This window comes from Macrobrachium nipponense, chromosome 15, assembly GCF_015104395.2.
Source record: "Macrobrachium nipponense isolate FS-2020 chromosome 15, ASM1510439v2, whole genome shotgun sequence".
Classification (NCBI taxonomy): Eukaryota; Metazoa; Arthropoda; class Malacostraca; order Decapoda; family Palaemonidae; genus Macrobrachium; species Macrobrachium nipponense.
In genome coordinates, this window is record NC_087208.1 from 59,013,477 (window position 1) to 59,030,059 (window position 16,583).

Consider the following 16,583-nt stretch of genomic DNA (forward strand, 5'->3'; position numbering starts at 1 on the left):
GCGTGGACATTTCATCTTCATGGGAGTTGGCCATGTTGATGAAGAGCTTTGAGCAGTCATGTTTACCAAAGGAACTGAAAGCCCCAGATTAGGATTTGACCATGGTACTGAGTAGTCTGACAAAACCCCCCTATGAACCACTAAGGCAGTCCACAGATAGGAGCCTGACCCTAAAGATAGTCTTCTTATGGCCCTAGCTTCACCAAAAGGCGTGGGGGGGAGCTACATGGCCTGTCCGTCTATGGTAAAGCACTCGAGAGGTTGGAAGTCAATGGCATTCAAGTTTGTGCCAGAATTCGTGGCCAAGACTCAAAACCCATCAGTAGTGGATGGCAGGTTTGACTCTTTTTCCATACCTTCTCTGGCTGATTTTGTAGATAATGACAAAGATGAGATGCTTTTGTGTCCCGTCAGGGTAACAAGAGAGTACTTAAGGAGGACAAGGCACCTCAGGCTGGGGTGCAGGAGGTTGTTCGTAAGTACAGGATGGAACAAAAAGGAAGTGTCCAGGAATACAATATTGTTTTGGCTAAGAGAAACTATCAGGAATGCCTACATGACAGAAGGCAAGGGGTCAGATAGCCAGGAGAAGGCTAGGGCTCAGACATTAGGGGCTTGAGTGCTTCTTTGGCATTCAAGAAGAATATGTCTGTCGAGAGAATTCTGAAAGCTGGTGTTTGGAAACCCCAAACGACTTTCACTTCCTTTTATTTAAAAGATGTTCCCCATAGATCCTTGGATACCTTTTCCTTGGGTCCAGTGGCGGCAGCCCAGCAAGTGGTATAGCTCATCCAGTACCCCTGGCGGGTCAGTTTGTGTCTAGTCTAAGATGAAGGTATGAAATTAGAATGAATGGGATGACTGGTCTTTTTGTCTTTACTACTTTCTTTTTACTCCTTTACCTACGGGCAGTATGAAGGAGAGTACCATCATGAGCTGGAACAGACTAGATGCAGGTGAGGTGGTCAGCCATACTGTAAAGTTATGTTAGAGTATAGTATACTTTCCAGTAGCAACACACCCCTCTCAGTAGTTGGGAGGGAGGGGTGATGGTAGATCCAGACACAAGGGACAAGAGTGGTTTATGAGAATAGGGGGTCCCCTATTTCCCCATAGTTTATAAACCATGGCATGATACCAGCACCCAGTGAGGGAAACCAATAGATCTCCTTATATCTTTCATTCAAAGGTTATAGTCCATTCTCTTAGAATTCTCCTAATATTCGGAAATGGATTTAGGTGGCAAACTCCCAGTCAGTTACAGACTAACCTCCCTCCAATAAGTAAGTCTATCCTAATGTTAAGACCGAAGGTTTTGTTTCATATATGAACAAATGACAAATTTGTAACTAATTTGCATTTTTCATAACTAACAACCTGAGGTCTTAACAGTTAAAGGGCCCACCTTGAACCACCCCTCTAGCAGTCTAACTGGGTTAGAAGTATAACTGGCGGGTCGGTTCACATGAGCCGAGGGAATTCTGGGTATATGCCACCGTGACCTGGTATAAATGCCAATAGTCCCTGGATTGCACAAGTTTAATTAACTACGGTTTCCAGCTTGGCACCAGTAAATCATAATGTTAAGACCTCAGCTTTGTTAGTTATGAAAAATACAAATTAGTTACAAAATTTGTCTTTATTTTTTTCAGGGGACTTATCAGTTGTGTTGAAGCACTTGTCAGATCTTTAGCCCTCAGAATGAGAAGCAAGAACCCATCATGAGGTGTTTTCGATCACTGGAGTACATTTTTAAGTTTATCATTCAGTCCAGGCTCTTATTTGCAAGGGCAACAGGTGGCCAGAATGAGGACTCATTTAGGATTGACGTGGACAACTTGTTCGAATCTTTTGCTCACATGCTGAATATGCATTTGGAAAATATTGAAAATTCACAGGTAACTTTTATATTTTTATATGTACATATTTTAAATTTTTTTCTAAAGATTTTTAAATAGACAACATTCTGTGAAGTTTATTGTAATCTGTGAAGTTTATTGTAAATACTCCACCCAATTCACATGGATGAAACATAAACTCATATTTAGACTGTTTGAAAAATGTGTTCAGTAGCTTTCTATTATTTTGAAGTAAGAAAATATAGCAAATTTTGTGTGATGTAGTGAGAAGCGACTGCTTTACTTCTGTAGCTCTTGGGAAGTTTTAAGGAGAAGTGCTTAAACAAGTTGATTACAGTAGTTCCAGGGGTCATTTACTTGTACTAATTCATTGCTTTATTCATAAGCAGTATTATCATGAAAATTATCATCTAGATGGTACAGTTAAATACTTCTTGCAAATAGTATTTTTTTTATGCCAAATCAAATGTGCCTTAGTTTCTTGAGCCTCGGGGTGGGGACTTCACAGCAGTAATCTTCAAATTTTTTTATACCTTTATATGTCCATGAATATTTGACTTAATGTTGTTAACAAAATTTATTACTTATTATAAAAGATTTTATAAAAGATAGATAATTTTCCCTCTAGTTTTCATCATAAGGAAAGCAATTCTAGTAGATCAATAGTACATAGTTGAAATCCTCTTGATATATGAGAGTTCAATAATATAAAGTTCATTTAATGAAATGGTGGAAGCAAATATTTCAACATGTTATTTTGTTCCATACGTTATATAAACCCCCCCCCCCTTGTTCCTTTAACAATAGGAAGGTACTTAGCAGCAGCTGAACCGGTTGTAAGATTCGAACAAGGGGGTTGGGGGCGGTAGTTAACTACATTGTCGGCAGTTGGCGGTCAGCTCAACTGCGAGGAGAGGAGTTCACTTTTGCTTTCGGCCGCGCTATTGGATGGATGTGCTGCTCGTCTCTCTGCCCGCTTCAGTCGTATGCTCTGTTTTCTTCACTTCGTGAAGGCTGTTTATCTTTCTCTTTTACTCAGTGTGAATGTACAAAGCCTGCGTAAGTACGTATCTGTGTTTTGTATTTCATTCTCAGTGAATATTGCGGGTGAATATGGATTTCCAAGAGGCAGAAAGACCCCCTCGCCCCCCCATCAGCCGCAGATTGTGCCCTGGTGTGGAGGGCCGTAAGTGTGGGGCCTTCCAATCATCTGTAGAGGTTGATCCTTATGATTTTTGTACTCGGAGGGCGAGAATGCTCTCGCACCGAGACATGTGATACTTGTATATTTTGGTCGGAGGAGCAGTTGGAGCGCTATGGGGGGAGGAAGAAGCCGCGTGGAGGGGGGCGGCGAGATACCCCGACATCCAGTTGTACTCGGGGTCCTCCATTCGCTTGGGGCGGGAACTGTCCCCCCCGGGCGAGGGGGACCCCCCCACTAACTCGCCCGAATTTTCCTTCCTCAGACCTGCTTGCCACGGGGGACAATCTCGGACAGGCCTGGTACTCGCTTGGGTTGCAAGGGACACCGACGGTCCAGGGGCTGCTGAGTCACCTGGCGAGAGGGGCCATGCTGGTAACACACGGGCCGACTACCACGACGGTGTCCATGCCGGGCTATGGTGCTCTGCTGCACCTGGTGTACACTCAGCACGTAGCCACGGTGACCCCGACAGCTGCTGTGCAGGCGCCGCTGCCGGAGGTTTCAATGGCCGCTGTGACGCCGCCATCTGGTTTTGCCACTCCTGCTGCAGCCCCGGACTTCTGGTGTCCCAAGAGCTCTCCCCTGGACCTGCCTCCCGTGCAGAGGATGCTGCTGGTTCCTGCCCGGCCACCTGTTCCTGAGTACACTGCTGCTCCAGTCCCGGTACCAGTTCCTGCCGCCGTCATTGCTGCCCGTGGTGTTGCTGCTCCCACCCCAGGTCCTTCCGGACAGGTGCAGTAGGGCCCTGTTGCTTCGGCAACTGCCCTGGCTCCGTCCTGGATGGAAGACCTGACGGTGGTGCTGAGGAAGCTGACGAAGAAGAAGAAGAGGAGGAGGAAGATGTCGTCATTGTTCTTCATCGTCTTCTTCATCGTCGTCGTCTGCCGCCGCTTCCCCTTCAACTTCTAAGGCCCCACAGCCAAAGAAGAAGAAGGTTGCCTCCTCCCCCCCAAGAAGGCTCGCTCTGAGACTTCTAAGGTCCCACTCCAGTGGGACGGTTGGGACTTCCGTCGGTCCTCCATGTTCTTCCCGGAACGGGGACCCGTCTCTCTTTCCACAAGGAAGAAGAAGACAGGGACCGGAGGAGTACTGGCTAATACTGGTACCTCCTCACCTGGCGCCAGAGGTTCTGCCTTGAAGGCAGGTACCTTCTCGGCCTCTCGTTCGCGAGAGTCACTGTGACTGTACAGCCAAGACCCAGGCAACCGAGTTCGCTCAGCGCCAGGATCCAGGCATGGAGCGGAAAACTGGCGGGCATCGCTCAGGCGACTCTCACCAGACCAGCGATCGCTCTTGCGGTGATACGCTGGTACCCAGGGTTGATGCGACAGTCCCAGACCGCTCGCGAGCTGAGGCGATGAAGCGGTCCCCTCGGTTGCCTGAACCAGCCTCGGCTGGTCCAAGCGGCGTGACGCACCATGAGGACAGGCCTCGCTCCCACAGCGACAGCGGACTCTGCAGGTACCCTGACTGCCACTCCTACCAGGACCGGGCGGAGAGGGGGACCAGTAGCAGTTCTGATGCTCGGGACCGTCGCCGCTGTTCTTGGTCCAGCCGCTCGACCAGGCCTGCAGCTCGATCGCCACCGCGGGTTGGTGATTGCCTACAGCCCCTTCAGCACACCGGTTCTGCCGGTGGGCGCGGGGGAGCGCCAGGTCTGCCTCTCCAATCCCTTCAACTTCCTCGGGCTTCACCGGGAAGAGTGAGGTGATCATGAGTGATCGCGAGGGGCGCGCTCCTTGCGATCCCGCCACGACACCTTATGAACCTGGCATGGTGTTCGACCGACCAGATCGTATGCGCAAGTGGCAGGAGGAGACCAGGAGGGGAGGGGTCTGTTGTGGTTCCTCCTGTGGAAGGAAGGAGGGTCTCGGGAGGCATTCTCGCTTGACAGGCTTGACGGTCCGTCTCCACAGGATGCAGTCACTCCTGAGATCCAGAGGTCGTTCGCGGAGGTAATTGTGGTGATTCGTCAGCACAACAACCTTGGGGAAGGATCGCCGCTCCCACCTTCCAAGCCCACATCGGGCTTAGAGTCATTCTGGGGACCTAAGAAGGAACCCAGGACGACAGTGGGTCTGCCGCGATCGGCCTTGGCTGAAAGCGTGCTGAGCCAAGTGGACGCTCTCGTCTCCGAACAGGAGGGTTAGCTTTGGTCCGGTAGGTCTGCCAAGCTCCTTCCTCCACCTCTACCGCTACCGTGACAGAGGCGCTTCTACGTGCCTTCAGAGGAACCCTTTGCCGACCCAAAAAGGTTAACCTAACAGGCTTAACCTGGAGCTAACTAGGCTTAACTCCGGGGGTATCTCTGCCACAGCTCCTGTCGGAGAACCTTTGGTTCTTGCAGTAAGAGGCACTTGCCTTGGAATCTACCGCGGCAGCATTCCAAGCAGTCTCCTGGATCGACCTGTGGTCTCTCACAGTGTCGAAAGCTGCGGCCTCCTTGGGGAACATCACTCCTGAAGGGGGACCCGCCCGGCTTTTGTGAGACCTGCCAGTCTGGAGGTAGGGCCATCGCCTACCTGGCCCACCAGACGGCTAACCTGTGGGCCAACCTGGTTTTCTGGCGTAGAGACGCTGTTCTCACCCGAGTGACCAGGACGGCTGGGCGTGAGGCGGCCCCTGGTCTCGGAGTTCCTCCCTCTCTTCCCCAGAGAGATGGTATGGACGCTGCGGTGGAACAGCGGCGCAGTGACAACAGTGACCATCTTGTCCACCAGGCAGTCTCCAAGGTGGCTGGGCAACCTCGGACGACTGCGGCTAAGCCCAAGAGCTTAGCTAGTGCTTCCTCTGCGGCCAAGACGATTGCCTTGTCGAAGCCGAGAGGAAAGACTCTGTCTTCGACTTCTGCTGTAAGGAGTGACCGCAACCAGCCTCCTCCCAGTCTTTCTCTCGAGGAGGATCTGGGAAGAAGTCGAAGAGAGGAGGGAAACGCTAGGGACGGTGTTCCCCCTTACCTGCTGACGGAAGGGGGGGATGCCGGCGAGCCATTGGGCAACATGGCAGCCACCTACGTGCGGGAGACCTGGATAGTAAACGTCCTTCGGGAGGGATATCTACTACCCTTTGAAGTCTCAGCCACCCCTCACCTCCAACCCGGTCCATCTGCAAACCTACGTCCCTGGCTCGACCAAGGACGTGACGCTTTGGCAGGAAGTAGAAGCCATGATGAGCAAACGTGCTGTGGAGATCGTACAGAATCAGTCGTTGGGCTTCTACAGCCGACTCTTCCGGTGGAGAAGTCCTCTGGGGCCTGGCGCGATAGATCTCTCTTCCTTGAACCGATTTGTTCGCCAGACTCAGTTCACGATGGACACAGCACGTTCAGTGCTCGATTCCATCATGGGGAGAACGACTTTCATGCTTTCGGTGGATCTGAAGGACGCGTATTTCCAGATACCCATCCATTGATCCTCTAGGAAGTACCTCCGCTTCATCCTCGACAGGACGGTGTACCAATTCAGGGCACTTTGTTTCGGTCTCTCAACCGCCCCACAGGTGTTCATGCGAGTGTTCACGCTGGTGACTGCTTGGGCCACTCGGTAGGGATAGTCTCTTGAGGTATCTCGACGATTGGCTAGTCCTGGCGAGCTCCCGCTCGCAGTTGCTACAGGACGGAGATCGACTCCTCGAATTCTGCCGCGATCTGGGGATCGTAGTGAATTACGAGAAGTCAGACCTTGAGCCCAAGCAGAGGATGAAGTACCTGGGCATGCGGATCGACACGGTAGCAGGGCGAGTCTTCCCTGCAGATTCGCAGATCAGCAGGTTCAGGGACGGCAGCAAGACAGCTTCCTGTCTCTACAGGAGCAACCAGCTCAGTAGTGGCAGGTCGTGATCTGTCACCTGTCGTCTCTCGAGAAGCTAGTCCCTCACGGGGCGTTCTTTCACCTTACGGTCTCTTCAGTGGAGACTCAAAGGAGTGTTAGTCACAGCAAGGGGACCCTCCCTTCTTCCCCATGTCCCTCACGGAGGAGGTGAGGCAGGACCTAGCCTGGTAGCTGGACGATGGGAACCTCGTTAGAGGAGTGCCACTTCGCACCCCCCCCCCCTCCCCGGAGGTGCTGCTGTTCTCAGACGCATCGACCGAGGGATGGGGCGCCCACCTGGAGGAGTTGCTGACTGCAGGTGTGTGGGACCATCGTGACAAGCAACTTCACATTAACGTCCTGGAGCTCAAGGCAGCGTTCTTGCTCTCCAAGAGTTCCGGGATCGTCTGGTGGGACAGCGGTGGTGTTAATGAGCGACAACATCCACAGTAGTGGTGTACTTCAACAAGCGGAGGGGGGCCTAGTGTCCCTCCCGCTGCACCAGTTGACCGTTGCAGGTGCACGAGTGGGCCGTGGCACACTCAGTAGACCTGTCGGCCCGCTACATTCCAGGCAAGAGGAATGTGGTAGCCGACAAGCTCAGCTGTCGGATCAGGTGATAGGAACCGAATGGTCCCTTCACCCAGACGTGGCGGAAAGGCTCTTCAAACCTGTGGGGGCGTCAGTCGTAGATCTGTTCGCCACCGGCACAACAGAAAACTCCAGGTTGTCTACTCGGTTGTGCCAGACCCATGGTCAGCTGCAGAGCAGGCTCTTCAACATCCGTGGGACAACCTCTTCGAGTACGTCTTTCCCCCGTTCTGTCTGATTCGCAAAGTGATCAGCAGGGCGCTGATCACTGCGAACCTTCGGATGATCCTAGTGGCGCCCAAACGACTCAGGCCGTTTGGTACCTCGACCTGCTGGCTCTGCTTGCCGAAGCGCCGAGAGAGATTCCCCCCTGGCACAACCTCCTGTGCCAGCCACACGTAGAACGGTACCACCGGTCCGTCGAGTCCCTGTGTCTTCACAGCTGGCTGTTATCCACCATCTCTTGTGAGTGAGAGGCCTTTCTCGCAGCGCAGCAACAGAGATGGCTGGATACCTCGGACAGTCCTCTGCAGCTGTATACCAGGGGAAGTGGGCCGTCTTCTGTGGTTGGTTTCTTGGACAGGGTCTCTCTCCTCTCAGAGCTACTGTTTAGCATGTAGCGGATTTCCTCATCTTCCTTTGCCGAGAGAAGCTCCTACCCGTCTCTGCAGTTAAAGGATACAGAGCCGCCCTGGCCCTAGTCCTTAAACTGTAAGGTGTGGGCATCTCCTTTTCTTTCAAGATCTCCCTTCTGATGAAGAGCTTTGAGAGGTCTTGCCCACCCAGGGAACTCAGGCCCCCGGGATGGGATGTGACTCTCGTCCTTAGGAGTTTGGCTCGCAGACACTTCGAGCCACTCCGAGAGTCGTCAGACAGGGATCTGACCCTCAAAACCCTCTTCTTGCTGGCTCTGGCATCGGCGAAGAGAGTAGGGGAACTTCATGGTCTTTCCTTCGACGTTAAGCATTGCAGAGGATGGGGATCCGTGACGCTCGATTTCGTCACGAACTTCGTAGCGAAGACTCAGAATCCTTTGGTCCTTGACGACCAGTTCGAGTCCTTCACGATCCCCCCTCCCCGAAGGATTTCACCGATAATGATGCGGATGAGATGCTGCTTTGTCCTGTGAGGGGGTGCTATGGCGCTATCTGAAGAGAACTCGGCACCTCAGGCCTGATTGTCGACGCCTCTTCGTTAGCACCAGGGTTACCAAGAAAGAAGTTTCCAAGAAACACACTTTTCTTTCTGGCTGCGTTAGGGTAATCAGGAGGGCGTACAAGACAGCTGGTAGTGACGACACCTGTACCCTTTGTTCGAGAGCCTACGAAGTCAGAGGTATTGGTCCAACCATACGTTCCGCAAGAACTTCTCTGTGCCGGGCAGGTTCTGAAAGGCAGGGGTTTGGGCCAACCAGACCACCATCACTTCATTCTAAAAACCTTTGGGATCACTACAGGTCCTGGACACTTTTTCCCTTGGGACCTATGGTGGCTGCTCAACAAGTTGTGTAGTTACCCAGCACACCGAGCAGACAGAACTGCATGCATCCTTGTGTGGTGCATTGAATGGACGAGTGAAAGAGAGTGTGAATGGCTTCTCTTCCTCCTTCATCTTCTCCTCTACTGTTGGCAGAGGGCTGCGGTCGTCACTACGCTGAACAGGAGGCCAATGCAGGTAAGCTACACAACTGAGCTCCAATTCTATCCCTTTCAGTAGGGATAGAAGTGTTTATCCACCACTCCCCGACAACCGGTGGGGGAGTGGAAGCCAACAAGAGACAAACCCATGATTATTTTGGCTCTTGAAGTAGGAACTAGTTATTGCTTTTTGCTATTTGTAAGAGGTACGCTTGCCTCCCTCTTATAAATTTGGTCCAGAAGTCTGACCACTGATCCTGAGGTGCACACCCCGATCAGCTGGTAGAGGCTAGGATCCCTCCTCTGCTCTTATTGACCAGGGAGGGGAATCCAAGTAGGACGAAACACCAGTCTGTTCATAAGACTCAGATTCCACCCACCAATAAGTGAGTCTTCCAATTTGTTAAAGGACCGAGGGTTGTATACGTATCGGAACAAAATAACAATTTGTCGGAAATTGTATTATTTCCTAACTATACAAACCTGAGGTCCTTACCTAATAGTCCCACCTCATGCCACCCCTCCCCTACATCTGCGTTTCCTGTGGGCCTAAAGCCAAAGTGACTCCTCTCCTAGCAGTCGAGATAACCGCCAACTGCTGGACAAGTAGTTAACTACCGAACCCCCCTTGTTCGAAGCTTACGACCAGTTCAGCTGCCGCTAAGTACCTTCCTATTGTTAAAGGACATCAGGTTTGTATAGTTAGGAAAAATACAATTTCCGACAAATTGTTATTTTTGTGTCACAAATGAGCTTTGAATTATCTTCTATCTCCAGATAACTTTATTAGAGCATCTTCAAGGAGCATGTGATCAACTCTGCCAAGTTTTGAGTCCTGGGGAGGTTTTGCTAACCATCTCAGCAACCTCTTCAATGCCCACACCTTTCGAGAGCACGAGAGAGCTCAACCCAGTGCCAAAACTCAATGCCATGAAGAATTCCATTAACTCTTCTTATTTGATGATGATGGTAAGCTTATGTAAAGGAATTTGTTGTTGTACCATGAAACTTCATCCTCAAGTTGGGTTTACTAATTAGTTGTATGTGGAAAATAACATTTGAAATTATGTACATTATGCATTTGTCTTTTTCTTCAGTATTATATCTTGTATTTACCAGAGTGATTTTCTTGGGATAATTAATTGTAATGATGTGTTATATATTGAAAAATTATATCTTAATTATAGTTGCCATATGAAATAACTTAGAACTTTACTAAAAAGATTTGCACAACTGACTCCAATAAATGCTAGGAAGGGTTGAAAGCTAGTAATAAATGCTGAATTCTTCCTTGAATTTCAAGATTTTAAGAGTGTCATTATGTCTTAATGCTGTATGAGAATGCATATAAATCTTGCAAAAATGGAAAGCACATACATCTTAGTTTAATCAGATCACTGAGCTGGTTAACAGCTCTCCTATGGCTGGACCGAAGGATTAGATATTTTTACGTGACTAGGAACCTATTGGTTACCTAGCAATGGGACATATTGTGGACTCCAAACCACATTATATCGAGAAATGAATTTCTAATCACCAGAAATAAATTCCTATGATTCCACGTTGGCAGAGCGGAGAATCGAACTCGCGACTACCGAATGGGTAGGCGAGCATATACCCACTTGTCCAACGAGGAACTACTCATATGTAGTAAGCCATTATTCTGCTCACATGCAATTAAACCTTATTTCATCATATACCATAGGCAGTGGATTTTATTTTCTGTAATAATGTGAATAGTTGTACTGTATGTGCCTGCTCTATCTAATAACTTGGTGCTATCCACTTACAGATGGACTGAGCTGTTCTCCTAGAAACAATCTGCACTCATTTGAGGCAACAAAATCTCGATGGGTCGGCAGGAGGCTACGTTTATGTGGGGATGTCCTCTCTGATCTAGTTATGTCATCCATAAGCATGTCAAGAGCCACTATAGTGGAAGGGTAAGTAGCATTTGAAACATACGTTGACCCCTGCTATTTGTGGACTCATGATTCGCAGACTCGCCTATTTGCTAATTTTTCAACGGACTGTATATACCCATTACAGTGGTCCCCTGTATTCGCAGAGGATGGCGTACCGGACCCCCACCCCCCGTGAATAGTTAGAATCCGCGAATGTTTGGAACCCTATAAAAATGGTAAAAACAGCCTATTTTGTTAGTTAAAACTCAAGAAAAACCACTTAAAAATTTTTATACTTGGTTTTTTTAATAGTTTTATCACAAAAAGTGTATTTTATTTATGATACAATTGATAAATAAACAAGGGAATTTGTGGATATTTCTATAGAAAAATCCCGCAAATAGGTGAATTTGCTGCGAATAATGCGGGGAAACGTTCCCAAGAGAAATCCTCGAATCCGGAGAACGCGAATACGGGGGGTCCACTGTATTCTCAGAAAATTTGCCCATTCATGGTATTTTTCACTGAGAAATATTCACAAATACCATATTTCATATTTTAAGACTAAATGCACCCAGATTTTTTTGTGTGTTTAACTCTCAAAATAGGCAGTTCTATGTGTTTTTTAGAGGGGTTTTAAGTGCTATTTGATGGGGGGGGGGCCGCGGCACAGCATGTGGGGTACCCATCCCTTGAGATTATGGGGCTTCTATGGTACATGAAGACTTTTTTTTTTTTTTTTTTTTTTTTTTTTTTTTTTTTTTTTTTTTTTGTTTTTTTTTTTTTTTTTTTTTTTTTTTTTTTTTTTTTTTTTTTTGTCAGTGTGCATTTTTAAGTTGTGTTGTAATCTGTAATGTATGCATGCTGTAGAGTTGTTGAGCCTATTGGAATTAGCATTTTCAAGGCCATGTTGGAAATTGAAGTACTATGACATTCACACTTGAAGTAGATATAGTAAGTCCTCGGGTTACACCGGTCTCGACTTATGATGTTTCGTGGTTACGAACGCGCCCCCATAAAAATATAAAAAATAATATTATGGGTCGTTCCGTCTTACGCGGTTTAGCGTCGTAAACGACGTAAACAAACGCGAACTAGTTCCGGGCGCACGGCGGAAGAATACTCTTTGTGGGGGAGAGGACGGCGTCGCTTCGCTATGCTCATTCCTCGCCCATACGCCATTTTGGTTGTTTACGCTGCCTCTCTCTCCCTCGTGTTGTATCGTTTTTGTAACTTTTTGCTCTTTGTTATGGCTCCCAAGCGCAAGGCGGACTCATCTGATGGTAGTGCATCGAAGAAAAGAAAGGCCATCACCATGGAAATTAAAGTGGACATTATAAAGCGATCTGAGAAGGGAGAAACGCCAACAAACATTGGCCGCTCGCTTGGCCTTAGCCGTTCGACCGTTGCTACCATTATCAGAGATAAAGAGCGCATCGTTGAACATGTGAAAGGATCAGCTCCTATGAAAGCGACAGTGATAACCAAGCAGCGTAGTGGTCTAATAATTGAAATGGAAAGGTTATTGGTGCTTTGGTTGGAAGACCAAAATCAACGGCATATCCCAGTCAGCCTTATGGTGATTCAGGAGAAGGCGAAAAGATTGTTTGAAGCGTTGGAAAAAAGAAAAGGGGGGTGAAAGTTTGAAATGAAGAGTTTGTGGCTATTATGGGGTTGGTTTATGGCGATTTAAGGCTCGGGCCAATTACCATCAACCTTAAAGTGCAAGGTGAAAGCTGCTAGTGGGGGATGGAGAAAGCAGCGAGTGAATTTCCTAAAGCGTTGTCTGAGATAATTAAGGAGGGGGGTTATTCTGCTCAGCAAGTGTTTAACATGGATGAGACAGACAGGTTTGTTTTGGAAGCGTATGCCTAACCGCACTTACATGCCAAGGAGGAGAAGTCAGCACCCGGTCATAAAGCCAGCAAGGAGAGGCTAACTTTACTTCTTGGGGGTTATGCTGCTGGAGACTTCAAACTGAAGCCCTTGTTGGTGTATCAGGCTGAAAATCCAAGGGCACTCAAAGGCATTTGGAAGGGTCAACTACCAGTAATTTGGAAGTCCAACAAGAAGGCATGGGTGACACTTGCAGTGTTTGAGGACTGGTTCGTAAACCATTTTGTTCCAAGTGTGGAGCGGTATTGCGCCTCCAAGGGTATCCCCTTTAAGGTGTTGCTAGTGCTGGACAATGCCCTGGACACCCTGCCAGCTGGGAGACTTCAACCGTAATGTCAAGGGGTTTACCTTCCACCTAATACCACGGCCCTTTTACAGCCTATGGACCAAGGAGTGATTGCTTCGTTCAAGGCCTACTACCTACGAAGGACAATTGCTATGGCTTTACAGGCAACTGAAACCAAGAAGGACTTGACTCTGAAGGACTTTGGAAATACCTACAACATCCTTGATGCTGTAAAGAACATTGCTGATTCCTGGGAGGAGGTTAAGCAAACAAACATGAATGGTGTCTGGGAAGAAAATTTTGTCCTCAATTTGTGAATGATTTCCATGGGTTTGAGGACACAGTTCATCAAGTTGTCAAGAACGTTGTTGCCTGAGTAAGGAAATCAATTTGGAGATGGAGGTTGATGATGTTACAGAGCTGCTGGAGTCTCATCGCGAGGAGTTATCTGCTGAGGACCTGATACAAACTGGAGAAGCAGATGATAGAGGAAGAAGAAGAGGCACCCACCCAGAGCATAAGGCTTTCACAAGGCAGGACTTGGCAAGAGATTTTTGCAGAGTTGCAGCAAGCGTTGGCAACTTTTTGAGGCTCAGGATCCCAACTTGGACAGGTCACTAGGGTTTCCAGAGGCATCATGGATTTGATGCAGTGTTACAAGGAGATTTGGATGAAAAGAGGTTGCTCTCTGTTCAGACTAACCTAGAGCAGCATTTTAAGAAGGTAGAGAGGCCTGTAAGAGATCCTGTACCCTCTACCTCAGCTGCCTCTGCTAATCCAGACTCTCCTGCCCCACAATCTCCAGCACCTTCTGAATGTTCTGCTAACCCAGACTCACCTGCCCCAGCATCTTCAGCACCTTCTGTAGGTTCTGCCTCACCTCAAGAATCACCTGCCCCAGCATCTCCAGTATGTTCTGCCTCACCTCAAGACTCACCTGCCCCAGCATCTTCGGAGGTTCTTTTCGCTTCACTAACCTCCCCAGTCCTCTCTCCAGCACCGCAGCTTCCTCTCCAGTGTGCAAGCCAACCAAATTAATAAAGGTAAGGAATTGTTCTCTCGTTGTTACTGATACGTATTTACATTAAATCGTGTGGTATTTCTTAATGTTCCGACTTTCGCTGAAAATCTTGTTACGACGCATCTTAAGAACGGATCAACGTCGTAACTCGAGGACCCCCTGTAGTTGAAAGATAGTGCTGTGCTTTCACCCATCAGTACCTTGGTCTTGCACAGCCAAATTGCTCACTTTTCATGTTATGATATTAGCTCCTGCCTAAATGAAATATAGAGAGGAAAAGTTTGATTACTGGTAAATGTGAATAGCCCATCAATAGAGAGAGCAAAGATTTCTAATGGGTGCATATAGTCTGTACTACATAATAGATAATTACCTGAGAAAAAAAACAATTTTGAAGAGGTTTTCCTTAATAATGTTAATATATTAGAATTAAATAAGACCATCCTCTCTAGTGTAAATCTTGGTATAATGTTAGGAATACGCTCAAATCCTCAAGCTTTATAAACAGTACTCTCATTGTCAGAGGGAATGAATCTCCATCTATAACTCAGTGGGTGTCATGAAGGTTTAGGTATTAGGCTGTCCATCAGTGCAAGGAATTTGCTGGATTATATTAACCTCTCTTACTAATCTGGAGAGAAAAGTTTCTCCCCAAGAATGTGGCTGGTGTTTATGTTAAGTATTAAGTTATTTGTTTCCAGCCACCAATATTACTATTGTATAGAATTTTACTATCCTTAAAGTTTATTTTATGGTTGAAATCCCAGTGATATATGGCTATTGCATTAGTATTTGTATTATCAATATTAAAGGATCTTTTGTACTCACTGATAGGTTTTTTGAAATTTCATCTGATCTCCCCCCATATAAGGCAAATAGCAGTAAGGCAGTCCACAGTTATTGGCAGCCTTGGTTATTGGTGATCCGGTTTTATTAGGCTTTTCTTGCCAAAAATTGGCGAATTTCGGCGCCGAAATACAACAATTTTTGGTTAACAGCGCCGATGATATAGTATGTGTTGGCGCCGATATGTACTTATTTAACAGAGGCGCCAAAATCCGGTTATAGATGCCAGTAAGCACCAAAAATCACTTGACTTTGTATCATCAAGCCATCAGAATGGACTGTCCCTTACACTATAATTTCTAACTTCATCCTGCCTTTGGACTCCAAATATTCAACTTGAAGCTTTTATGTATGCAACTTACCAAGTTGTTACATAGCTTTAGTTTCTAAAACTGTGGGCAGCTAGAATTTTTGAAATTCGCGGAAGCGATAGTTTTTTTTGGTCAGGTGATACCCCCCGCCCACTATTGGGGGAGTGAGGAACCAACACTGTCCAAAAATCAGTTGTTTTTGCCGGCTGGTACTGTCAACACAGTTTCAGTAGCAGCGGAATTTTTGGAATTCTTTACTGTCGCTCTTTGTGGAGTTATTGGTGAGGTACTCTTGAATATTGGAAGTTTTGTTTTCGGTGATAGCTATTTAGGAATTGATAATAGTTTTAAAAAGTTTTGCACCAAAATTCACTAGTTTGAATTGGTCTACATAATGTCAGACACTAGTTCATCTGGGATTAGGTATTGTAGTAAAGGCTGCAATACTAGGATCGCTAAAGTGGGTAATGATCCACATTCAATTTGCACAGGTTGTAGGGGACAGACTTGTACACCAGATCAAACTTGTGGGGAGTGTATTAATTAGGTTCAAAGAAATTGGAAGATCTTGACTAATTACACAAACAAGTTAGAGAGAGATAAAAAGAGAAAAGCGGCGGCTTCGGAGCTAAGCAAAAAACTTAATTAGGTCAGGAATTGTCTTATGATAATTTGTCTCTTTCTGAACCTTCCCCTCACCTGTCATTCCCAGTCCTAATCTTGGCTCTCTCACACCCGTACCCAATGCTGTGACCAATTTAGAGGCAAGAGTCGATCAGAAATTTTCGATCATGCTCCAAGCGATGGAGAAATTAGGAGTGTCCGTAAAAACTCTAATGTACAAGGTAAGTGGTGAAGTGAGTGCAAGTGTAAGTGTTTGTGGAGGAGGTGGCTGTTTGCCGCTGATTCTTCCTAGGCAAAGGTCCCTGTCAAACTCCCCGAACCTGGGAGGGAGGAGGCATACTGGATTAGCCCAAGGGAGGTTAGTGGGGTCTGCCCATGAACAGTCGCCCCCTCAGGCGATTCTGTTGACAAATCCCAGATTGCAACAGAGTGCCATCGGAAAGGCGTCTCTAAAGGAGTAACCGCTGTTGTTTAGTGCTTCCAGCGCCGGGGAGTCCTTTCCCCCCAGGCGCCAGTGGCGATTTCATGACAAGTCCCGTCCATTGAAAAGGAGGGCTCATAAGTTGTCTCCCTCTCCAGTCCCCTGTAAAAAGGC

General features: G+C 47.5%; 1 protein-coding gene across 1 annotated transcript in view; it reads left to right on the forward strand.

The window, feature by feature from the left end:
• LOC135226697 (dedicator of cytokinesis protein 3-like) overlaps nucleotides 1-16,583 on the forward strand; it is a 141,271-nt gene that overhangs the window by 101,456 nt on the left and 23,232 nt on the right. The window contains 5 exon segments of the mRNA XM_064266407.1: nucleotides 1,694-1,898; nucleotides 9,878-10,079; nucleotides 10,903-10,958; nucleotides 10,961-11,000; nucleotides 11,003-11,043. Of these exon segments, the coding sequence (XP_064122477.1) occupies nucleotides 1,694-1,898; nucleotides 9,878-10,079; nucleotides 10,903-10,958; nucleotides 10,961-11,000; nucleotides 11,003-11,043 (544 nt within the window).